This window comes from Manis javanica, chromosome 4 (assembly GCF_040802235.1).
Source record: "Manis javanica isolate MJ-LG chromosome 4, MJ_LKY, whole genome shotgun sequence".
NCBI lineage: Eukaryota > Metazoa > Chordata > Mammalia > Pholidota > Manidae > Manis > Manis javanica.
This window is the reverse complement of record NC_133159.1, coordinates 54825065-54852251: the sequence shown is the minus strand read 5'-3', so window position 1 is coordinate 54852251 and position 27187 is coordinate 54825065. Positions and strand designations below refer to the sequence as shown.

The 27187-nt window shown below is 38.0% G+C and overlaps 1 protein-coding gene across 21 annotated transcripts in view; it reads right to left on the bottom strand.

Moving 5' to 3' along the window:
- Nucleotides 1–27187, bottom strand: part of SGIP1 (SH3GL interacting endocytic adaptor 1) — a 198199-nt gene that overhangs the window by 98594 nt on the left and 72418 nt on the right. For 4 of the 21 annotated variants that reach the window (XM_073234087.1, XM_073234088.1, XM_073234089.1 and 1 more), the window contains 7 exons: nt 18949–19012; nt 12832–12856; nt 9853–9924; nt 6241–6297; nt 4271–4336; nt 2454–2508; nt 1576–1751 (listed from right to left, as the gene is read on the bottom strand). In XM_073234087.1, the coding sequence (XP_073090188.1) occupies nt 1576–1751; nt 2454–2508; nt 4271–4336; nt 6241–6297; nt 9853–9924; nt 12832–12856; nt 18949–19012 (515 nt within the window). Of the gene's footprint in view, nt 1–1575; nt 1752–2453; nt 2509–4270; nt 4337–6240; nt 6298–9852; nt 9925–12831; nt 12857–18948; nt 19013–19105; nt 20393–27187 lie in introns of those variants that run through there. The other 17 variants (XM_073234096.1, XM_073234098.1, XM_073234095.1 and 14 more) reach the window with 15 other exon arrangements.

Genomic DNA, 27187 nt, shown 5'->3' with positions numbered 1-27187 from the left:
TCTACCAGAGGATTTGGGCACAAACATTGTCTTTGATAGAGAGGATTTCTTCTTCCCTAGATCTAACCAACTTTAGCAAAATATACATGCTGTGTGTCTGGGACAGTACTAGTAAGTTTTCTATCATGTAAATTTGTTTATTTAATTCCGTGGTTTTCTCACACTCACCCCAAGGTAGCTTCCGAATGCCCACTGCATTTATTACACCTGACAGAGAAGTGGATGGAAACTACTTCCAGGCAATTAATTGAAAAAAAAAAAAAGATTCACTAAGTGAAAAATGATTTGAAAGTTGTCAACAGAAAAGAGGAAGTGTATGCATTTTAAAATGCTCCTATGACTAGAAATCACAGACTAATAGGTGAGTTTAAAATCTGTACCTTCCATTGAAGCAGGGAAAGAAAATTAATATATTCCATGCCTCCCTTTTCAGGAAGACACCTTAGGATAGCAAATCAGTATATGGTTAAAAATTACCTGAGACATCCATTGCTATGGTTGACTACTATTAGCAGTAATTTTATTTGTCACTAGCAGCAGAGATAAAGCCTATTATAAGCACTGAGCACTAAGGAAGGTGTCATTATAGGTTTTAGTCATCCCAGGCAGGCAAAGGTTTATTCTCAAGAGTAGGTGATTACAACTCCTTTAGAAAGGTTAGTTGAGATATTTCCAGAAGCATCTTAAAAATGGCTCAGCCTTTTTAACTACTTCATTCAGGAGGACTGCTGTGGGGAGATCACATCCCTGAAGAATATGCCAAGAACATATTAGCTGCCAGTTTGAGAGCCTTCATCTGCTCTTCACAGCTATTTTTAGAAAACAATTGCAGCATTTATCAAACACCACAGAGAAAAATACAGTAAATGTTGGAACTCAGAATTCAGCAACTAAAGAAATTTAGTAGATGAGTTGGAGAAAGGAAGAACAAATTGTAGAAAAATATTAATTTTAATAGTGTAAGTAAGGCATACCTGTATTTTAGGTGCCTAGAAGATTAGGATATTTAAGACAACTTGATAAAAAATAAAATAGAATGAAGTTTATGAGTTTTAATATCTTTTTTGACTGTGACCTATAATATTAGATTATTATTTCTTTTTGGAGCATAGCAATGAAAGTTTTTTTTTTTAAAAGAAAACCAATTTCCTTGGATTTCTTCCACTGAGGTTCTAGAGTTTCTATGTGTTATATCATAAAAAGGGACATTTAGGTATGTTTTAAAAAATCACTCCTAGTAAGTATGTAAACTTCATATTGTTTTCAATCGCTTCAGAAGTAGGTCTGGATAATCTTTGTTATTTTTTTCCTTCTTTTTCAAATGCTTGCATGAAAGTACATCAGAAATAAGAGTAGTCCCATGTATTTTTATCATTTTGAAAAGCACAAGAACTGCAACATAAAATGAGCATAATGTCCTAAAGCTTGAATGAACTGTTAAAGGTTCACAGAGCACAAAAAATGACGACCATACGCAGCCTTCAGTTTTAGGAGTTTCTGATCTGCTTCACACACATGCGCAGAACATAGTTCTCTGTTCAACCTCATCAAAGCTTGACATAAGAAACCACTCACCACTGGCGACGGAGAGAGCGCAATGTTGCCTATTGATGCCTTCAGTTCGTCTACAGTTGCAGCATTCTTGAGGATGTCTTTAGACTGCAATGGCTTAATCTTGATATTAAATTTCTTATGGGATTCCTCTTCCTCTTCCGATTCACTTGAAGAATAAAAGTGCTTTCCTTTGGTAGGTAGAACACAGTCAAAGATACGTAACACTTTTTTTCTAGTGGGAGGCAATGATGTGTATAAGATGAGAGTGCTTGCAGAGAGAAACAGCAAAACTATCTTTAGATGCAGAAAATCAAAGCAAAACAAATGAAAGAGTAAATCAGGAAAGTCTGGGAAGTTTTCACCTTTCCTTGGAACTTGATTAAGGATAGTGAATTTCAAGTTAATAATGTCCCATACTTTTGCTGCATTTGGCCCTCTGTTGGGTCACACAGTACACACCCTGCAGGCGCACGTGAGCTTACTTGTCTACCAAGAGAGCAACGCCACTATGATGTGTGAAGAGTTTTCAGTGCTTCAGGGTGTGACATGCTCTGCCCACAGATGATTTGTTGGGAGGCACAAGAACGAACTGTTTTCAGTCATGATAAATGACATTATCATATCAGGTTTTAGCAGACAGCCCAGTGGCCACAGTTTGCGCAATTGTTTTTCAGCACATTTTTCTCTTTCTCCTCTCTCTCTTTTCTATGAATAGATTGAGGCAAAATGCCTGCTTGTTAGCAATCAGGGTGTTCTCTGTACTGTTTATTCAACTCTAATATCAGGGACAACAGGCCTTGGGGAGCTTGAGTTATTCCAGCACCTTTTCAAAACCTAAATTTACCATACTGTTTTCTGAGAGAAAATAAAAATTGAAATAAAATGTTAAAAAAGGATATAGCCAGGTTCCTCAGGTCTGATGCTGTAGCCTTCTTCATCCAGCTCAGGTGAGTTCTATAAAATACAAGTGCAGATTAGGCATTTATTATCCTTACCATGATCAGGACGTTTTAGAGCCCCCCACTTATATACATGCCTCTTGTTTTAAGACCTTAGGATTTTAACTTTGGAAGTGAGAGCTGAGCAGCGTATGTTTAGATATTTACTCAGAGATACTTGGAAAGTCTTCCTACTGGGAAGATAAACTAGGAATCAACCGTCAATTAAAAAAAACATTAAAAGAGAATTTGTCATGCATTTCCTGTAAGCCGAGGACAGTGCTAAGCAACATGGAGAGGGATAAAAAGTGCAAATTATCTGTCTTCTGGAAAATTGAAATGTCTTTTGGTGTGCAAAAAATTTTTAAAAAAGCAAAATATAAAGCAAACATCAGTGATAGGAGTTGAGGGAGGAGGAGGAGGAGGTTAGTGAGGTGTGAAGGAAGCAGGGTGGCCTGCATGTGCCTTTCAGGACACATGAAGCAGACAGGGGAGTCGGCGGGAAAGTCTGAGGCAGAGGTGGGTTATATGTTCGATGGGGAAAGGGAGAGGAAACAACAAAGACAATGTGACTGGAGAAGAACTGTGCAGTGGGAGATGGTGGGAAGTAAGACCAGGGGTGGCCCACATGCTGGGGAACAAGTTTGGACCTGATCTAGCCACTACAGCTTCTCACTTAAGGTAGGGCATGATGAAAGCGAAATCTTAAGGTTTTGTGAAGTACTGCCTCAGGATAGGTCGGGGTGAAGGGAAGAAGGCTAATTCAAATACAAGCATCAATTCATGTAAGATGTGCTAAGAACATGGACCGAGTTGTAGGTAAGGGGGAGGATGAATCAAGGACATTTGGAAGGACAAAATTTTAGTTATTGGTTGCTGACCTGTCATAGGAGAAAAAGGAGAGGAAAGGTCCAACAAGACTCCAAGATTTCTACCCTCAAATCCTGGGAGACTGCTGGTACTCTTGGCTGGACTAACTGTAATAGTAGACAACTAACATTTGTAGGAAAAAGGAAAGATAAAAGAGTGTTTTCCTGATTGGGATTTGTATTATCATGTTTGTATTCCTATGAAATGGTGAGTACTGTGACCCACACTTTATTTCATTAAAACTTCATAATAGTCTTCTGTGGAAAGAACTATCCCATTCCCAAGGAGGAAATGAGGGGAAATCAGATGCTATTTTTCAAGGAAACAAACTCAGGAAATGGCAACCTGGGCTTTGACCTCAGGTATTTGAGACTATATACTATGCCCTAGAGGGGAAGAAGGTGAAGACCTCAAGGGTGGCCTTCCTGAAGTTGAGGTTATAGGCCTGGAAGTGAGTGAGGACAGAGCTGGAAAGATAGATTTTGGAGTCAGTGAGGCAATACAAGCACCTCTATGGAGAAAGAAGAGGGCCTGACTGTCTTGGAGGAGTCATCATTTATTGTCTCCTTCTTGTGCTTCTTTAGTACTCAAAGTTACTTTTTAAAATGTAAGTGTTTTGAGGTTACTTTCTTACTAAAAATCATCCCTGGCTTCTCTCTGCACCAAGAATAAGAGCCCAGCACCTCTGTGTAGCTCACAAGGGCCTGTGTGGTCTGGCTCTTGGCCTTCTCTCTAGGCTTAGGCCTGAGATTCTCTTCCCTCATCACCCTCAGCTACAAGGCCTTCTTCTGACTGTTAACTGTTATGATTTGAATGTGCAAGCTCTTTCTAATTTCTGGGTCTTCATAAATGCCATTTTCTTGACCTGGATTTCTCTTCCCTCAAATGTTCAGCCACTTAACACCTACTTGTACTTCACGGCTTTGGATAAAGGTCACATCCTCCTTGGGGCCTTCCCTGCTGTTACCCCTTCCCTGCCAAAAGCACAATGATACAGTTTATTAAGAATAAAACCTTTCATATTACTTAGAGAAAGTAGTAATGTATAATTACATTAAAAATTCCCAGGTGAACTGATGAGTTGTTAGGACTAAACAAATTTGGGGGAAGTTATTTATGCTTCATTTAAACACTCACAGGTTGACAAGTGACAGCACTAGATTTAAGGGTTATGCTGGGGTAGTACGTAGTGCTTGATGAGTAATTTGGTGTTTTAATTATTGTACTTCTTGTTTGCTTAGAGTATCCCATTTTTATGATTAAAGAAACCTACAAAACATAACAAAAGTCATTCTGGGTAAAAAACAAACAATTTTGGGAAAAGATATCACCTTTTGTTAATATCTAGTAGCTTCCCTTATAACATTATTTGTGAACAATTAGGATGCAAGGTAACACAGGGGCTGTCATAAATTTTAGGAAATTGACCTGCTAAAATTATCAAAAAGATCTCAATCCTGGGCAACAGATATAAGAAGCCCAGGTAATGAGGTTGGCAGAATGACATGTTTTAGAGTGCAGGGGTGGGAAGCATGAAGAATTTAACCTCTCTGCCCTTCAGTTTTCTCTAAAATGCCAATAATCTAGTATTTGCTTTTTTAAAGTGGTAAGGATTCAATAGCATTTAATATATTAACTGACCTATAGTGAATATTCAACAAATGGTAGTCTTATTTATTACAAAAATAAAATTTTTATTATTAATAAATATACAAAAGCTTTTAACATGCAACTGATGTTTATGAAAGAGGAAATTGGGTCAAGACAGTCCTCTAAAGGACATGTGCAAAAGCATTTTGGCGGGATTGTATATTTGGGCACTTACTATGTACCTGAAATGATCCATGATGTGAATATGGTCTACATGTTTTAAAGGACTAGAAATCCAAGGGTGACTGTGGCTGTCCTGTTGTGGTTGCTGAAGTGTGTGTTGATGATGTCAATCAGTACCTGGGGGGATTATGAAGAGAGTTGAGGTCTCAGCTGGGATTCACCCTCATCCTTGAAAAGCAACAGGGGATTGTCACTTGAACTGAAAGAATCTGACCATGAGGCTATGATAATTTGATGTGCTATGGTCTGAATGTGTTTCCCCCAAATTCATATGTTGAAATCTTAACCCCAAGGAGATGGTAGTGGGAGGTGAGGCTGTTGGGTGGTGTTTGGGTCATAAGGGGAGGTCCTCATAATTGGGATTAGTGTTTTTCAAAAAGAGATGCCAGGGAGGTTACAGCTAGAAGTTGCCTTTTGCAAGCTGGAAAGTGAGTCCTCAATCAGACACACAACAGACCCCAAATCTGTTGGGCCATGATCTTGGCCTTCGCAGTCTGCAGAACGATTAGACATAAATGTTTATTGTTTATAAACCACTCAGTTTATGGAATTTTTGTTATAGGAGTCCAAACAGACTAAGACATATGACACTAAGGCCCCGAGGTTAATTAACTTGTCTCAGTGCTCAAAGCTGCTTAAAAATGGAACAAGGATTGAATCATTTATAGTTAATAGTTTAAAAAGCAATTTTTGAACACATTATAGGCTAGTATACTGAAATATCTGCAAATCATTAGCTCATTGAATTCTTGCAACAGTGCTGCGAAGTAACTACTGACTTCATTTCTGATGACCAGCAAGTAACTGCCCTAAAGCCACAACACCCCAAAGCTGACCTGTGCAGGGGTTAGTTAGTTCCTGAGCCCATGTCTAGTAGACTTCAGTGGTCTTAACCTCTATATCTCCCTAATCATGCCAGGCGCGACTGAGATGAGATGGAGAGTGTTTCACTTATTTCTATGTCCTATTATAAGTATAAGAATGCCTCAATTCATTTTCAAGTTGTAACATTGTTAATAAAGAAAAGCAATTTTCTAATACTCACATATCTTTCCCAATCAATTTCTGCATAAAATCCATTTGGTGCTCCATTGCTTTTCTTCTGTAATAAATTTGAAAATAAGTTTAGAAGAGAAACATTCGAAAGAAAAAAAAAGGAACAAAGAACATTTAACTCTTATCTGTATTTAGCAAGAGCTGTCAAAATCTAGCACAGGAAAGACAAACTAGAGCAGCCTATTAAGCAACCACAGTGGTGTAACTGCAGGTAAAATGGGTTGCTGTGACACTGCATGAAAGAGCTTACATACTTATTTCACAAAAGACTGTAGGATACCTAAGCACAGGATATTAACAACTAGCTGTTCAAATTTTATTCAGTTACCGAAGAATTAGAAGTACTGACATTATAATTTAATCCTCTTTACCTTCAGGAGGTATAACCAGAAATATACATATTTAAATGGAAACATTTTGATTTCCATGTTGTTCTCATATACTATTAGTTCCCACATATCTAAAGAGTATTCACCCAAGTCATTAACTAATCTTCTTTTAGCTTTTCTAACATTGACTCCACGTTTTGCCACCACCCCCTTGATAGAATATAAAGAAAACCAGCTCCAAATTAGTTGATTCAGCTTCTAGGTACTAAAAATACTGTTGATAACCTTTTCAAGTGGCTTTTCTTATCAAATATAATTCAAGGATTAATCATGGATTTCTGTCATTCACACGGCCTATGCCTTCATGACACATGTCATTGCAAGATGACTGGATAATAGCATTACTTTTTCTGGGTTATTTTAAAGTTCTATTTTGGCCCCTAGTAAAGCCATGATATATGGCCACATGCACTTGAGCAAAGATGTGGCATCATCCAAATACAATTTGCTAAGATTCCTTACTTTTTGTGAGAAAAGGACAAAAACACAAATTAGTTTGGAAATGGAGAGTCCATTCAACAACATTCCTGCATTTAGCACAGAAAGCAACGGTATGTCACTGAGCACTTGCAGATCTCAGAACAGCACATATCAAATGGTGAAGCATGAGGCTTGAGGACAGGACCTCTAATTTTATAATCACAAAGGCCACTAGACTACAATGGGAACAGCTAACACTTAATTTGACAAATAGGGGAAGTAAGCTTTTCCTGTATTCATATCACTGTAAAGCCAAATTAGAGGAAAACCAGTAACCATCATCATTGATTAATACTCACTGAATGTTGACTGGGCATTCTAAGAACTAGTAGTTTAGGTAGGGTGAATAGTGTATTGGGAACAGATAATGGGTTTATGTCCTTTCTCTACCTATGCACTACCACTGCATGAGAAGTCACAAAAACAAGAACTCTGCCATGCCTCCACAAATCAGCACCCAGCTACACAGGCCCCATACTCTTCTTCCTTTTTGTCTGCTCCTGAGAAAGATTATATACTTTGTCAGACTTTATCATTTTAATCTTCTCACAGAATTACCTTCATTGAATTAGGACTTCACTGCTAATCTCTACCTTGAACAAAGGTCACTTAAAAAACCTGCCACATCAGCTCTGCACCTTTTTAAGCTATGAAGTTAAGGATGTGGTCCATTAAATAATGTGCTATCTAACAATAATTTCTCCCACAGGAAATGGGCATGTTTCCTATTTTCTTTTTTGTCATATTTGCTTTCTTTTTAAATTCCTACTTTACTAATTTGCTGGCATATGTCTTCTTTGCAATATTCTCCAAGTCCTTCTTAGAAAGCATATAGAATAATTCAATATACAAATGTAGTTTATAATAATGGTAAATCAAATCAATTAAGTTGATTCCAAAGAACTAAATTCATGAATTTTGTAATCAGTATACTGCTACTACTAATACATTTTTTAGTTCTTAGATAATTCTTTAATACAAACAATTGTTATCTAAAACCAAAGACATTAGGTACATTACTGAGATCAAAATTTTCAAAGTTGTAGTTTGTTTTCATGATTACTTAACTTCCATAACCCTTATAACAACCAAGATAGTTTATGCGTTTAGCTGAACAACGTGTGTGTGTGTTTTCTGACAACATATATCTAATATTATAGATAAAAATTCCTCAATTTGCTAGACCTGGGCTGAATAAAAACTTCCCAGTTTCCAAAGAAATCAATGGGAGATTGAGGTGAAGAGAAAGCAAAGCCTATACAAATTAATTTTCTTTTAAACTAGGAACTTTTAAACATAGTACTAAACACAAACAACAAATCATAACAGTACATTCTTGTGGGAAGATATTCAACACACATACATATATGCACACATATGGCTTTATTGGAGGAATTAGCAATATGGCCTCATTCATGCTAGTGAATTATTACAAATACATGTAGTTTCACAAGTGGAAATTACCAAGCTAAAGTTAGGACAGAGCCTGGCTGAAATTTTTCTGATCAAACCCCAGGAAAGAAAACAATTCTGGTTTAATCCACTTAAGCAAGGTGCAAATCGCAGTGGTAATAGTGAAGGCAATGGCTCTATTGATTTTCAGTTGGAAAACACTGAAGAAGTAAGGATGTCTCTAAGTGGGGAAATACCATTTAAAATAGTAAAAGCAATATCTGGCTATTCATCAACATTTAAACAATGATTTTTCTCTTAGAGTTATGTATTTTCTTACATTTTGCTTTGCTAAAATTCTACAGTTAGCTTAAGTGACTTTTATAACTCGAATATATGACAGTTACTTAAAGATGATTGAGGGTAATAGCAATGATAATCATGTTTTAATAGGTTTTTTACTTTGCTCAGGCTTGTTGTCTGCTCTCAGATAATATGATTAGCTAAATCAATAAATGATGTAATGATAGTGTTCAATTATGTATTTATCAAAGTTCTTAATTTCCACCATGAATGCTCTTCTTTTCCAAGGTCAGCTCATGTCTACCTAGTGTTACTTGGGCGACAAATGTTAAAGACACCTGATGTACTGCCTAAATATCTTTTCGCCATTGAGGAAGACTTGACTCACTCCATAAATAATCCTATAGAACAACACTCTTGAAATTTTCTATATGTGTGCTGTCTAATCTGGTAGCCACTAGCCACAAGTAGCTATGGAATACTTGAAATGGGGCAAGGGCGACTGAAGAACTGAATTTTCAATAGCCACTTTTGGCTGCCATGTTGGATTACACAGCTATAGTTGTTGCATAGTCTGAGCCAGGATCAGCATCTCTGACTTGGCATCTTTTGGTCAAGTATGTTGGCTCCCCCAGGCCAAGGTCCTGCCAAATGCCCGATGTTATACTGAGACAACGCTTATCTTAACACATGACTACTCTATTTCTATAACGGTGTTTATATTACAGCCAAAGCTGCCTTATAGATAGCAGATTAAAAAAAAAAAGGAATCCCTGTCCTTTTTCTAAGACAAAGGAAACACATCTTTTATGCCTGATCACTCTTTAAAAGTATATTTAGACATCAATATTTAGAATCGATATGATTGACTTAAATAATGGTCCTGGGTATTCAAGAAGTAAAGTGGAAACATCTAAGAAAATCTTCCTAAATGGAGTAAATAAATACTACTATTTTTTCCAAATTTCAAATTGGGATTTTTACTCACTGTTTCTACAACCCCTTGGGAAATTTTAAACTAAAATCTGTTTCCTTACCGAAACTTTTTTTCCTCCTTCACGCGCACACTCTGCTTTGTTATTGTAGGGTGGTTCATGTGGGCTGGGCTGCTGGAATTGATTGTTTTCATGTAGAAAAAAGTTGTTAAAGGATCTGTTTGTTCTTCAAGACACATATAAAGAATCACATGGAATCAGCAAACATACCATAGAAGAAACAATTGCTATGCCAAATTGTAGGGCCTACCGATCTTGGCAGGGTTCCTTAAGCAAAGAGTGGACTTTGGGGCCCATAACGAGGCTCTATTCAGCAGGCCAATGTGGCTAGGCCGGGAGAATAAGGGAAGAGGAGGAAGACACATCCCAGGCACTAGAGATTATGTGCACTTGTTTTCATTCGACTAGCACTTAATTTACAGGTAGAGAACAGACACCAGGACATACCAAAGAGACTGAATCAAAACAATTATATTTCTAATGGAAGTGTGAAAAGTCTAGCCCCACCATATATCTCCCTGGATCCAAGCCTTCCTGAGAATCATCAATACATAGAGCACAAACAGTTCCAAATCCAGGCCCTTTCCTGCACATGTGCTCAGGATGAGCAGAGATCTCACAGCAACAGCTGTGACCCCAAATGCCCCTAGTCTATGTGTGGATGGAAATTCAAACTGCTTAGGAAAAAGTTAGAATGTATCCTGCACAAATTAGAGTTTGTCTCTGGGTTAGGATGCATCGTCCCACACAGCTGCCTGAAGTCTTAGCCATCATGACAGACAGTTCTGTCAGGGGCGGGTACATTCAGCCAGTGAGGAGCAGGGCGGCCCACCTTCATACATCAGCCCCAGTACGAAGCCTCTGTAGACTAAATCTCGAAAGCATTGTCATCAGAGATGGGCTTCACTGGTTTCTGAAAAACTGAAACTCAGTAAGGTTCAGCACATTAGGCCTGCTGTGTAGCCATTTATAAGCATTCATTGAGTGTTTTACCACCTGTAGTTTGCAGAACCACATTAGTGAAATCATAAATTTCAACTTCAGATATTCAAAAGGCAGTACTTTGGAAGCTAAATCAGCTACAGTAAAAGCGGACTGGGTCCACAGATACATGGTCTTAAATCAGTCTGAGATTGGAAGAAAATCAGATTGATATCACCAAGGACTGAATGCAAACAGGCACTTGGACCCTTACAGTGCTGATCCGACGGGGAGTTCTCAAAATCTGTTGACCACAGTCAGTGGAGAAAACTTGGGGAACATTTCCAAATGGATAAGCTAGCAGCTGGCTCATAATTTCCAATTTACTTATGAAGCTGTACACCTAGGCATCTATTTTAAATGCAGCTTTTTCAAACAGGTCTGTGCCATTTCCTGATAAATCAAAATTAAATAACTCCTCTTTCCCTAAAATCATGACCAGTAATATTTATGGCATTTCCAATTAAGGAACCAAGAAAGCACAACTGCTAATAGGTAATTTTGTGTGACTTGGAATGGTGGCAGCGAAAGAGGACTTGGGGAACTCGGGGATGAAATGCTGCCTTAGGGTAGGGAGCCCACAGAATCACAGCTGGGCTCATTCACGCACAACGTAATCAGAGCTGCCTGCTCTGTGCCAGAGCTGTACCAGGTGCATGGTGCATAGTCTACCAGACATTTGACCTAGTGGTCCCTGGAAGAGCAGAGCACATTGAGGTAGCAATGAGGCCTCAGAGACAATGAGCTGGGGTGGGGAGGAGCCTTAGAGAGAGACAAAAAGACAAGACAGAGGGTGGCAGAAGGAGAGAAGCAAAAAATAGCAATCCAGCCTGTGGGCACAAGGGATAGGACAGAGCATAGCTGTCAGAGCCTTGCAGAGGTCAGAATGGAGAGGACGAGAACCCAGGGAGGGGACTGCGACAGAAGCAAAGAGAAGACACAGAAGAGCAGAGAGTACCTGAGACAGAGTTAACGAGAGGGCTCTGAGCCAGAAGCAAGAGGTGAGGAGAAGCTGAGTCTTCTGGGTCTTTTTTTTCCCCTGCTGAATAGAGCCTTGATTACAGTGTTACCCAATGTCTGAGAAATTTCAGTCTATTTTCTTAACATTTCATGGTGAGAACTACATGAATGCAAAGGGACCCCAAAGCTAAGAACCTTGAGTCAAGGGTGAGAGAAAAACTCCCTCCAATGGCTGCAATTAGCACCCTAGTTTAGGCATAATACCATAAAGGGTGATTTTTCAAAAAAATATTTTTAACCACCAGGTTTATTTTAGTTCCCACTCCAGCCCAATGAGGCTAACAGTGTCCATTTTTTTTCAATAACAGCTGTTCTTTTGAACCTTCTGAATAGGCATCCGATTTAGATTTGAAGGAAGTCATTTTAAATGGTGGTGCAGGCTCCCACAAGCTCAACTCAGATAAATCCAAGCACATGCACCACAGACTTCTTTACAGAGCAAGAAATTTGGTGGCCAGCAAAGAGTCGGAGTTACTGTTAAATCTAAACCCTGCAGACACACTTTTCTCCTTCAGGCTGTAAATTCAGGCATAAGTGGTTTCCAGATCATTCCCTATTCATGAATTTAATACAGAAAATGTATCTGTAGCTCAACTATGGAAAGGGAAAACACTTCTTTCAATTTGATTAGATCTCAGCTCCATTATGACTTTGTGGTCTCTGTTGGAAAAGAACTTTCTCATGTAATGAGCTATTATATCACTAAATTGGAAATGAAATAAAAGTTGATGGTAACAGCCCCTACAGGAACTGTCTGGCTTTTGACCCACCAAATTGATGAGGTTTGCTTGCCTACTCTGGGGCAGGGTTTTAGGTGAATACAATAAAAAAGTTTAACTTGACCAAGAGTACATTTATGTCCCATGCAATTACTATGGAAAATCACAACAGTATAAGGTCTGAAAGTCATTTTAGCTATTTCTTTTCCCTACAGAAAAAAAAAATGGGATACTTCAAGAAATTTAAACATAGCTTATACTGAAGTGCAAACCTACTAAAAATGGTTATTTAAATACTTACAATTCCATCTCTATCTGGTGAACCCCTGTAACAAAAAGAAATTGGTAGCTATTAGGAAAATGAATCATTCTTGCTACACAGACTAATGAACTGTAATAAACTCATTAATCACCTCTCCCCCATCTCCTTTGTTCCCACCCCAGTAAACCTGGCTAATGAAAACTAAATCAAAACAAATTGGTTGAGTGATACTTGAGTGTGGGATGTGTGCACGTCTGTGTGTGAGGGAGGGAGATTCTCATTTAAAACTGAAGTCCAAAGACACAAGTTGGTGGTGCACGTCTTGGTCCTCTTTTGAGAGGAGAGTTCATTTAAGAGTCTGTCCCACTCAGATGGCTCCACTTCCAATTACCATGAGGAATGTAAACTGATTTGTGCTCTCATCTTCTCTCCTGTTGAGTGGTCTTGAATTTCCCCTATAAGAAGGAACTTGTATGATATTCTTTAATTTAAAGAACCTATGTTTTCTTCCATATTTCTATATTTACTGCCTCTTTGATTATAGAAAAACAAGGAAAGGAGGGCAATGTTTGCTAAATGGCTCAATGTTTGCTGAAGTCCAGGGTAGTTAATCCATGGGACAATAGACTGCAGTGCTTATAAATAAAGGCTTTAGATTAGGATGAATCTGGGTGTCCAGACTCCACCACTTATGACTTCTGTGACCTTGAACATATTACTTAACCTCTCTAAGCCAGTTTAAATAAAATAACAGATATAAGGAACTCAGAATAGTTCCTGGCACATCCTAAGTATTCAAAAATGCTTATTTGTTATATGTATTTTTTTTCTCTTTCATGATATCTCTTCACCAGAAACATAAAACTGTTCCCTTGCAGCCACATTAGACTTTAGAGTGCGGGAGGAAGGGTATTATTATGGTTTCTTTGGAATACTGAGCTGAAGGAGCCAGAGGAAGGGACAAGCAAGAGGGTGGTTACTGAAACTTTCTAACTTTCTATTTTAATTGACTCTTGGTAGGAGCTAGAAAAATGTTATCCTATTGATATGGAGACCAGAATTATGCTTAGATGGAGACCTGCACTGTTTGGAAGATCATGCTTGGGGTGGACTGTGAAGTCCTGAGGACTTTGGTGGGTCAGAAGTGTTCTTTAGGAGGTGGGACCAGGTAATGAAATTCTTTATTGGCTTGTCTGGTGGGCAACGGAAAGAGAGAGAGAGACAGAGGAGAGAGAAGAGAGAGAGAAATGCAGAGAGCTAGTGGGACACCTGGGCTCCCGATGTGATTCCCTTTCCCCACAACACCCCCTTCAAAATTAGCAAAATGTTCTACTTGTGTTACCAAACCTGACAGGAGTGCCTCACTTTTCATAATGTATCCACATGGATGCAGGAGTGAATCAGTGATATAGGGGTCAGAAGCAGGGGGGACCCCAATATTGACAGACCATGGGAATCAACAGAAATATTAAGGTCTTTGGAAATTCCCTGGCTATGGCAATTAATTGTTTCAAAGAATTTTCATCTAAAATACAAGGATAGGAAGAGTCTTAACAGACAAAAGTTATAATTCATCGAACAAATATTGAGTGTTCAAAATGGGCCAGGCACTAGGCTAGGATCAGGGGATAAAAATAATGAAGAAGTACTCATCATAGACAGAATGAGAAAGGTAAGTGAATCCAGGGGCCACAATAAGCCCAGACTGGGGGGCCGCCCAGAGGAAAGGTACCCACCACACTCATCAGAACCAATTTTCCCTTTCAGACCTATACAGTGCAAAAGAAAAAACAAAAAGAGCACTTCTTACTCTGAATTTCAGGCTCTACTAAAGGAATTGAGAAAGAGGCGGCTATCACCTTTTGGGTAGGATATATCCAGAGACACTGATCTTCCTGGGGATGTCTTCAAGGGCAGCCACATAACAGATGTGGAGAAGACAAGGCCCTGGAGCTAGGCCTGGCTGTGACAATGCCCACTACTGGCCAGGTACGAGGGCATTTCTGTAGGGGATCTATGGGAGGCCACTTGTTCTCACGCCTATTGCAGCTATGGAGATAGCATTTCAAAAAATTAGCTACAAAAAACTGTAATTGTACATAGAAGCACTGGTGTCCTATTCTGGTCCTTTGTCTTATCTACTGATGGAAATGGGGCTGGTTCTTCCTAGAATGGTGGCAGTAAGCATGGAGGTGAAGTGCACTGGCCGTAGTGCCAGACTGCCTGGGTCCAATCAGTTTATTTTTTCTTAGCTGCACAACCTTGGGCAAGTCACTTCCTGCCTTTGTGTCTCAGTTTCCTCATCTACTAAATAGCCACATGGTGATCGCATATACCCCACAAGGCTATTAAGGGATTCAATGGGTTGATATTTGTGAAGAACCTGGAATAGTGCCTAGAACATAGCAAATACTCATTAAATTTACTATCTAGAATAAAATTATTAAATAACCTGACCTAGGATGGGGAGCAGACAGATTTTAGCAGTCTCAGATACTTGGGTATGTGTTTTCAATTCATTTTCTAACCCATCTTTTGAAGTTTTATATTTTTTAATGACTTTTTTTCTTTTTAACAGCAGACCCTTTATATATATATAAGTATATATATATAAATTCTTTTATTATTTCTTTTTTTTATTGATGTATCATTGATATATGATCTTATATTGGTTCTAAATACACAGCACAGTATTTCAACAGTTACCACATTATTAAATCCTCACCCCACTAGTGCAGTTACTATCTGTCAACATAGGAAGATATTACAGAACCACTGACTATATTCTCTATGCTGTACCATCCCTGTGACCAACCTATGTTATGATTGAGAACTTGTGTGCCTTTTTATCCCCCTCACCCACTCCATCAACCCATCCCAGCCCCTCCCCAACGGCAGCAACCAGTCACTTCTTAGGGGCAGACCCTTTATACTGACTTCTGTTTTAAATCTACTCATCTGCCATGGAGACTTTGCCTCTGTTTTTAAAAACAGTCAGTTACCTCATGCAACTACTGCCTTTTCTCTTTTACCCTTCTATTGATTTTGATTATAATTTGCCCATCTATTCGTTTTCTTCTGGGTGGCAAAAGAATAGGCACTCAATTCTAGACTAGAAGAACTGGCTCCAAGTCTTGTTTCTGGGTAGCCTTCAGCAAGTCACTTAATTCATTTTGGCACTGATTTCTCATCTCTAAAATTGAAATATTACTTCTAACCTTACTGCATTACTGTGAGGCTTAAAAAGGTATCAGTGCATATAAAATACACTGCATAGGACCTGTCACTTAGCATAGGCTCTCTCCTGTCCCCTATCAGTCCCTGCAATGATGATCAAATCAGGAAGTTCTGGTCCTAACCCCACTCTGTCTAAGGAGGTTCCATCAGCCGAAGCTGGAGCTGGCCGTTTACTAGAGCAGATGGCTTGGCAAACCCCCTGGAGTCACAACAGCCCTGAAAGCAGTTTGCATCAGTGAAGTTTCAATGATCGCAGACTAACATAAGCATTACCTAAAGCTGAAGTGACCACATATTGCCAGAGCATTTTCCTAAGCCTTTTGCAAGAATGATATGCAACCCAATTAGAGGGCAGGGATTCATAAAAAGCAAAGGGTGATACCTCAAGACAAATGCTGGGCATAGAAGCCACAGGGCATAAATCTGCAAAGAAGTAAAAAGCTAACCTTTTCAAACAATATGGCTTCTCTCTCACTTACCAACTTTACATATCCCTGTATGGCCCCGGAAGATGACTGGTTAGCCTGAGACGGGTAAGATTCCTCAAGGGAGGAACAACCTAAGACAGGCACAGTTGCAGGGGGGCCATCAGGTGAGAAATTGGGGATCAACAGAGGTGAGGCTTAGAACCTCACTCCCCCTGTTTTGAGAGAAATCTTCTGCATCTGTGGATGTTTTAATGCCCTTGTCTAGCTTGGATTAACACATAGTCTACAGGCACACCTGATCATCTACATTTGCTCTCTCACAACACTAAACTATGTTTTCTACCTTTATCTTGCATCTACCTACCACTTCAGCATTTTATTAAAAATAAAAAATAATAATAATAAAGGGAGAAATGTGGGATCCACATATAAATCAAGTATAAAAATCAAACGAATATTCATATTTGACCTGATTATTTATAGTTCATAATGCGTGATCAAAACCAAAAGTTTCTGTGATGACTGCCCTTGTACTGTTCACCATGTAAGAACTTATTGATTATGTAAGAATTTGTTCACCATGTAAGAACTTGTTCATTATGCTTCAGAAGATTGGAGACTGATGAGAATTAGGCTTGGGGTGGATTAATGATTGTGCATTGAGCATTGACTCCCCTATACAGAATTTTATTGTTGTCAACCATTTGATCAATAAATATGAGAGACGCCCTCTCAAAAAAAAAAAAAAAGCAAAGGGTGACACTAAACGGCTTGTCCTTTGACCATTACTGCTGGTGGAACTGGTTTATGGCTAATTTGCTACTATGTAAGTAATCTGAGGTGCTCAAATGATAAGTTAAGGTAAGATGCTTGGAACTCTACAAGCAAATATCTTGTTAGAATCTTCGGAAAGATGCTGGGCATCTACCCAAAACCAGGAGGAGTGACATCCTTATTTATCAGATATGGAATAAAGGTCTTCCATGCCGCCAGACATGGTGATGGAAGAGCAGAGCTTGGCCACATGCACATTAGCTCAGCCAGACCTGGGGAGACTGCTCAACCTCTTGTCCCATTTGAGGGAGCTTTTTTCCTTTTTAACTTTTCTTCATACACCAGAGATTATGTACAGTCAGTTACAGTTTTCAAAGAAAAATGATTTTGGTTTCTGCTAATGACATGCTGCTGAGAAGAATCTAATTTTTCATTATGTATGTTTTTATAATGCATAAATTTTATCACAACATGTGGCGCATTGTAGATGACAACAGATGTTGTGGACAGATGGACAGGTAGAGTATCTGGCCCTTCAGGGAAATTAGATTCTATCTGGTGTAAACTGAGGCCCAGTAAAGGTGTCTTCCCCAGGCCATGAAGCTATTGGCAAATGCTGGAACTAGAGCCCAGGTCTCTGAATCTGGTAACAGAACCATAATCTCTTCTGGGTGGTTAATGTCTAGAAAATGGAAAGTACTTAAGAAATAATGGAAATTATGTATTCCTCATAAAAAATATTCCTAATTCCATCATTTAGAAAAATTTGCAAGACCAGAGTGAATGCATTGTTTATTAAAACAATGAAATAATTCCTTAGTAAGAGAAAAAGCACATAGAACAGGTGATAACCAGAGATTTAAAAGTTTATATTTAGGTAGAAAATAGCCTCCCTCATTCCCGAAGCCTTTACACTCTCTGGTTTGGGAGACTTCAAGGCTTCAAGGCTGTGCACCACCTTCAGGAGGAGCCTACACACCTCAGGGTGGCATTTAAAGCTCTTTCTGTCTGGCCCTGTTCTCCTTCCCAGCTTTGCCTCCCATTTCAAGTGTACCTGTAGCCAAAAGGCAGACAAACTGCCCTGTTTATCTTGTCCTGAATGCCTGCTTGACTTTTCCACCTCTGCTTTGGCTGTGTTCCCTTGCATGAAATGTCCAGACTCAAGACTCTGCCCTCTCTGAAGTTTCACTGATCACCACCATTCCTACTCTCAAATTCCCATGTGATTCCATTTTTAATTACTCACAGGAACTTACTGTATATTAATTTGTATTAGTAATAGTAAGAGTAGTGGCTGCTGCCATAGACTGAGCATTTTACTAAGTACTAGGTACCATATTAGGCATTTCAAATACGCTATCCCATTTTGATACATTAAAGATATTTCAATTTGTGTGGGAGATATTTGATTCCATGAGTTATAAAACCTTGGAGGACAAGGACACAGGGCTCGTCAGAACCTTGTGATGAAATTCATGCATGATAAAAATGTACAGAATGAAAAGCTTAAAGGTGAGAAATAAATGTCGCCCTCTTCTTTTTCACCTGTGCCCAAACTACTGACTTCCGACTTCCTAATATTCTCCCAGGAATTCTAGCTGACTAAGGGGTTTAATGGGCTCATTATTCTGATACACAGTAGGCCACCCCAGACCTGTATTTCCATATAGTCACAACTAGCTGCAGCTGAATAGTGGTGCGCTATGAAGATACATACGTAGAATCAGTGTCCTTCTCTTTCTTCCGTATTCCAAAGGCCTTCCTTGTACGTTTTTTCAATCCTGCGGAAAAGAACAAAGGGTCAAAGAAGTTGATTTTCTATTTGAATGTTCTTAGCAACATTCAAGTGAACGTATTTTAAAATTGTAACATACCAGTTAAATTTGAATGTTCAAACAGCAATGAAAGTTTCTTTGTTTGCATATATGTGTACGAGTGTGCATATGCATATGATTCATTATTACATTTTTCCAAAGATGTATATAAAAAACTCGGCACTGTAAATTGTTGGCACCATAAGCAACCTAAGAATATAAAAGAATGGCAAGGAGATCAGGGCCAGGTATAGAGAAGACTGCAAGCATTTCTTAGACTACTGTTATTCATCACCCAAATTGGCACTTGGTCAAGAAACCACAGGTTAAGAAGAATACCAATTTCTAGGGTAGACATATTCTTGAGACTGGGATAACTCCCAGTCTTTTGTGGTAATGGTGATTAACCATTCTCTGAACATATCCCAACATATGTTCTCTAGTATCTCTTCCTTATGTGGTTCTTACCTCTAGTTGAAATGCTTTTCTTATTTTGTTAATACTTAGAACTTAAAGGTCCAGCCAAACACACCTTCCTCTGTGATGGCCTCTCAGTCCTATCTGTGTAAGAAACTGACTATTCTCCCCACTAACCCCCAAATGTTGCTCTTATATGTATTATAATATATCAAACTCTTCCACTTATTAAATCCTATGTCAGTTTCCCTCATAGGCTGTGAGGTTTTCTAAGACAAAGGTCAAGGATACCCTCTGTATGTCCCTTACATCTAATACAGATACCAGATAATATTTGTTGATTTAATACATCATCCAGGAAGCATTATTCAGGCAGGCTTGGGGTAAGAAGGCTCATTTGTTCCATCCTGGACACACCAAGCCCAGGCCTGGTTCCTCCATTCCTCATGTCAAGGCTCTGTCTGGGATTCCCATCTCCTGTGTTTTATAGTTATACATGCTGCTTGTGCTTCTTATGATAGTATCATTCAAATATACTCAAGGCCTTGAGTCAGTACCTTAGACTTGTTATTGTTGGTTTGGAAAATCTTGACAAATTGGAAATGGAAAAGTCACTGCCTCTCAGGATTTGTTTGGCACTACTAGCTGGAACAAAGGGAAAAACACTGACAGAATCAGAAATTTGATGACTCCTTCCTCCAAAATGTGTGAGTCAGCCCAAATTGCTCAGATGATGTGAGTCATTCATTATCTGGCTCTTAGAATACTACTTATATATAATTTCCAAAATGCCTCTGTTCAGTCTAATTTTGCATTTTAATATTCATTTAAGACGTTTAGGTCTTTAAAATGTCAATGTGGTTTAAAAAATTATTTTTTCCCAAATGAAGCTATTCTCCATTACCCTCCACATGAGGACTTCATAGGAAAACTTATTGATATTAAAAATTCCCCACCCATATTTAGAAATACCTTTCTCCCCTTCATTTTTTAATTCTGAATCTTAAAAACTTTCTTCCTTCTTATCTCTAATTGCCTTATCCCCTTATAGGAACAAAATATTATAGTTAAAGTCATCATCATTTTCTTCCTATAATTTTCTTTGGGCTTCCAGTCTCAATTGGCTTTTCCATGCCTTCAAATTTAGCTCTGGGACCCCAGTGAGTGCTATATATTCACCAATCACTACTGGTTTTTAGGACTATAAGATAAATACTATGTTATTTTATGTTTTCAAATCACTTTGTTTTTTGTCACTTGACCATAACCATGAGATAAGAGAATGGCATGCTCTACAAAATAGATCAGAAAGTAGAAATTTCAGTAATTCTTGTTTTAACTTAGTAACAGAGCAGGCAACAGTAGTTTTCATAGACTCTGCCCTGTTTTTGACCACTAAATTTGGACAGTAGCCAGTTATGAACTAGGTCATGAACATCTCTGTTGTTCATTTTCCAGTGAAAAGTGCACTGCATCAGGATTCAGCAGATAGTCCATTCCCAGCATCATTTCCAACTGTGTATCCTAATACAAATTATATCTCTGTGTGTTTCAATCTTTTAGTCTATAACAAATCAGCCAATAATAAGGGATGAAAGAATTTGCAGATGCTCACAAAATGCTATGCCAGTAAGTATATGGTCTTAGTTTCACTGAAAGTCGTATTTCTCATAAATAGAATACAGTCCCATATATGAAATATATAGGAACATACCAAAGATGTGACATTCCAGAAAAACAAATCCAATTAACTTGTTGAATAAAAATAAAACATTGAAACCTTTTTTTCCTCTTTAAAAAAATGGAAAGACTTAAGCAACATTTTCCTGAATGCATCTCCTCAGGAAAGGGAAACAAAAGCAAAAATGAACAAATGGGACTACATCAAGCTATAAAGCTTCTGTACAGCAAAGGACATCATCAGCAGAACAAAAAGGCATCCTATAGTATGGGAGAATATATTTGTAAAAGATATATCTGACAAGGGGTTAAGATCCAAAATATTTAAAGATCTCACATGCCTCAACAACCAAGAAGCAATAACCCAATTAAAAAATGGGCAAAGGATATGAACAGACACTTCTCCAAAGAAGAAATTCAGATGGCCAACAGTCACATGAAAAGATGCTCCACAGTGCTAATTATCAGGGAAATGCAAATTAAAACCACAGTGAGATATCACCTCACACCATTAGGATGGCCAACATTGAAAAGACTAAGAACAACAAATGTTGGGGAGGATGCAGAGAAAAGGGAACCCTCCTATGATGGGAATGTAAGCTAGTTCAACCATTGTGAAAAGCAATATGGAGGTTCCTCAAAAAACTAAAAATAGAAATACCATTTGACTCAGGAATCCCCCTCCTAGTAATTTACCCAAAGGAAACAAGATCCCAGGTTCAAAAAGACATATGCGCCCCTATGTTTATCGCAGCACTATTTACAATAGCCAAGATATAGAAGCAACCTAAGTGTCCATCAGTAGATGGATAAAGAAGAGGTCTTACATATACACAATGGAATACTATTCAGCCATAAGAAAGAAACAAATCCTACCATTTGCAACAACATGGATGGAGCTAGAGGGTATAATCCTCAGTGAAATAAGTTAGGCAGAGAAAGACAAATACCAAATGATTTCCCTCATTTGTGGGGTATAACAATGAAGCAAAGCTGAAGGAACAAAACAGCAGACTCACAGACTCCAAGAAGGGAATAGCGATTACCAAAGGGGAGGGGTGGGAGAAGGTGAGTGGGAAGGGAGGAAGAAGGGGATTGAGGGGTATTATGACTAGTACACATGGTGTGGAGAGGATCATGGGGAAGACAGTGTAGCACAGAGAAGGCAAATAGTGACTCTGTGGCATCTTACTACACTGATGAACAGTGACTGCAATGGGGTATGAGGGGGGGACTTGATATGGGTGAATGTAGTAACCACATTGTTTTTCACGTGAAACCTTCGTAAGAGTGTATATCAATGATATGTAATAGAAAAAATGGAAAGGCTTGAGTTTAATAAAGCATGAGGAAAACTCTGAAAGACTAAAGCAAATAACATTATGAAATGAAAAAAGATATTCACGTCTTAACAGAACAGTTCTTCAAGAAGATCCAGGAAGAAACAATCATACCAACTGTGAAAAGTGAATGTAGATGTATGGCCATACCTTTTGAGAGTTTTAAAAATTTAATTTTTAAATTAAAATATTTAAAGAAATTCTTCAAAAGAGAGCAATGACAGTCAAAAATCTTATAGGACTAACAAGTTAAAGACACTATATCTAATAATCTAGTATGCTTAGAAAGCACTATAGCCAATGACTTTCCACTTCCAACTTTAGAAGTCCATGAAAATTTTAAAGCCAGTTTCTACAATATGATTGCTTTTAAGCCAGCTTTTAGGTGAAGAATGTGTACAACAGCACATTGAAAAGTTCAATTTATCCCAAAACACATATCAGAGATAAAACTACTAGGTATCATTTATTAAGCATGTAGAATGTTTCAGGAAATACATCAGGAACTTATCTTGGCCTAACACAGCCTTATAAGGTGTGAGCTTTTACCAAACTGATTATATACCATTAGGCATGAGAAGTCATTGGTGCCAGGTAGGAACTGGCAGGCCACATTTCATAGTCCCCTCTGCCTGACTCCAGACACATGGTTTCCATGTCTTTAGAATGATCATTTGTTGCTCATAGCAATTCATTTTGCCCTCTTATTTAAAAAAAGGCTTGATTTTTTTTAAAAAATGAGATATATTTTTAGGAAAATTGGGCTGCACATTTCTTAAATACAAAGACTATATTTTTCATGTTTAAATCTTTGTATGCTGCCCAGTAAACATTAAGGAGACCCAGTAGATGTTTGTGAAATGGATTATTTTTGTCACAAAGGTAAATTTTCAGCTGGAGTCTTCATCAGCCTGGAGGGTTACTCAAAGGTGAATCACACGTAATGGAATTACTTATTTTCTGCAGGAACCCAGGCCAAACATTTGGTCTCAGTAATAAAAAACAGGCAAATCTAATTGCCCTGGGCATAATGCCACATATCAACAGCAACTCTAGACTGGCAATATCTCTTCATGTTGATGGTCACTGTATTTCTGTCAGGGAAGATTAAGATGGTTTGCATATTAGCTCTTCTAAATTTTATATACAGGTACTATAAGCTAATTCAGATTCTTTGTCATAAGAAGGTCTTACAGAAAGATGTAAGACAAGTTAAGATGGAGGCCAGTTTCTCCCATGATTTCTTAATGATAATTATGATTTCCAGTGCCTAGACTCCTTCCTGATATGGAAGATGCCTAATAAAGGTGAATACCAGGATATATGAAAAGTCAAGTTAGTGTCTAGTTGCACCTGATACATGGTAGTCACTCAACAAGTACTTGTTGGTTGCTCTACATATTTATAATTCTAAACAAAACTTTTCAAAATTAGTGGGCATGTGCTTTTTGGTCTGACTGCTTTATCTCCATTTTTATGTGACTCAAAGGAAATCCAGGGGATCTTCATACTTAGAAAGCACAAAGCCTCATTACAAGATGGTACCCCATCATTGTGAGCTGAACCTGTTGGGGAAAATGTGCATCTTAATGATATATTCCATTAGCGCTGGATTGCCAAAGGGCCTCATATGGATGGCACCTTGAAACTCAGATTTGATATATGGGAGCTCATGTTTGTGCATTAAAATAGAGATTGCTAGAAGGTAATTAAGAACTTTAAGGAGCTAAAAATATTAAAGACTCTTTATTTTTTTAAAAAAAGGAATATCTGACCTTTTGGTGACATGGAAGAAAATATTAAGGCAAAGATAGTCATGGAACAGGTTTGCTATGCCATTATTAATGTAATGAAGGAGCTGAGTGGAATTAGGAAGAATTTAAGGAGGTGAACAGCTTCTATTAAGCTTTGACTATAATAGCAGATCCATGGGAAGCATATATGTTTGTAAAGAGGTGTGAGATCCCAAAGACTTGGGTTCAAATCTCATTCTTATCACCTCCTGGGGAAAATGACTTAAAACTCTCTGAGTCTCGGTTTCCTTAGTTATCTATCATAAAAGGTTTCTGCAACATTTAAATGGGTATAAAAGCTCTACATGACACCAAAACCATATTGTGCATCTCACTTTTCTTGCAGTTTTGGAAGTTATAATGCATCAAGGAATCAGCTATTTTAACTGATTACATAAGAGTATAATGCCTGATTGCAGCACCTACAGCATGTGCTATTTCTTTAGAAATAAACATACAACTTCAAAATTGGAAAACAATCAAAAATTCAAAATCTCAAGCTTTCCTTGGTTACAGCTACAATAACAAAACTGAACTTGGTCTCAGGAATGTAATTTACTAACATCTATCATGAAAGATAAGTGGGGATTAAAAGACTCACAGTAAGAAATACAACTATGTCCTGTAGTAGCAGGAAAATCCAGCATTGATGAAGCCTTTACTATGTGCAAGATTATTATAAACTTTAATTAGCTGGCCTTCCCAGCATGCTTTGAAAGTGAATCAGTGTTACTTGACTTAGCGGCATATAGAATTTGTAGTTTCCTGTTCCCTCCCTGGTAGAGAGACACAAATGCTCTGCTTATAGAATAACACTTCAAACACTAGTGAAATTAATTTCACCTGTTCCATGGGAATTGTGTTCTGTAAAATGGTTTCCTTCTTGTTCCCTCTTTCTCTCCCTCATTCTCTCTCCTCACACTGATTGATTTTTTTTCTCCCTTTCACGTCCAGTCCCACCCCAGCCTGACACTGACATGTAGACAGGATTGACGTTAACGGTCCTGCTCAGAAGGACTCTGGTTTTCAGGCATAAACAGAAAAATTCAACTGAATAGTAATTCACCAAGTCTCATTTGCAAATCATTTCAGTTTCAACAAGAAAATAAATCTCAAAGAAAGCAAAACTGGACAGAACCAGAAAAGCTTTTCATATGCCCTTGCCTTTTTATATTTCATCCAGAGAAGGAGCAAGTTCCTTGGTAACATCTCTAAATTGTTTCTACATGTACCATTTAGTGCTTTGAGTTAAATTCTTGAAGGGCGAATCAAAAAAGAAAGCTGGACCACATCCTGCATAAAATTCTTTTGGTTTAATTCTAATCTAGTATGTGGAGGCACAGAGGTAGACAACAAGAATGGAGATTCACACAGCACTGCTGACCCTACACACCACGGGCTGTATCAACCAACTTTAGGAAGAATCCATGAAGTCTACTTCTAACACAGAATGGAAATGGTTTAAAAAGTTAAAAATACATAAACATGGAGTTATTTTTTAAAAGATCAGTTGTGAGATAAACATACACAAAAAAATAATTGGTTCAAGAGGGAACTAAATACAGAATTTAGCTCTGAGTTATTTTGGGAGGTTTTAAAGTCCAGTGGGATGAATGTGGACTGATCTTGTTTGCAAGATTTATCTTGCAAACTATCTATCTTGCATGTATGTATTTACTTATCTGTCCTCTATCCATCCATCCTTCTACCCACCCAGACACTATCCATACTTTATCTATAAATCCCTGTAGATAATGAAGTTCAATATCATGAAATTTGTACTGTTGGCTAACATAAATCTATGAAGTTTGCAATGAGACCCTGCTCTCTCTTAGTCTATTTTCATTGGAGGTAGAAAAATACCAAGTTAACCTTCTTGGAAAATCAATCCTTGGTAGGCTTGTAGACTTATTAAGCCATCCTCTCAACATCTTCTTAGGCTAAGTGGCCATCTCATTATTCCCTGTCTTTATCTGCAGATCTCCTATTCATAATTTATACTCATGTTTATTGATGTAGTGATGGTTCTCTTATTCTAGGTTCTCATAATTTCTTTTGATGTTTAATTTTGCTCAGAATGGTAATTTTTGCTATTATTGGTCAGTATGCTTTTCATCAATCTTCCATTATTGGGCAGCTTTTTATTCTAGCCTTTTATGCAATGCCTGGAGTCATGCAAACTCCAGAGTTTGGGGATCATGATCAGAAGATCTTATTTTCTCATTCAGTGGTTGATAGAATAGGAACTTGTTGAACATATATCATGTGCCAGTGACTATTCTGGGATAAAGATACAGTATCTAATATTGCCCTTGAATTATGTGAGATCAGAGATCAGTTATTAAAACCCTAGAACACCACCTTTCAATGAAGTAACTGTCACCCACTTTAGCTTCTTATCTACTCAGCCATGGGACACATATGCACAATTATGTAGTATTTCAGGTGAGGAGTGACATGAGAGAAGGAGGTCAGGGACCAGATCATGCTGGTTCTTAAAGGTCAAGTTAAGGTCTTTACATTTAAGTACAATGGGCAGTCACTAAAAGCATTTGAGCAAGAAAGTAACATCATCTAAAAACTTTTTTTTCCCCCACCATCAAGTTCTATTACCCAGTACCAGAAAGCTCCAAAAGTAATTACACTTTTTAACGTTACTATGATATGCTAAATAAAGTCTTTTCTATCACCAAAAGACAAAATTATATTAAGTATTGTTTTAGTGTTAAATATAGTTTGCTATATTTACTATTTGAATGCAGCATTTGAATTAGGTTCCATATAGAAACTCTCCAATCAAAATAGTTTACCAGAACATGAGAATACCTAATTTCTTACCACTTAAACATTCACCACTTGTGACAGTATGTAAATATACCAATTTTGACAATTCTAATTGATATTTAAACTAA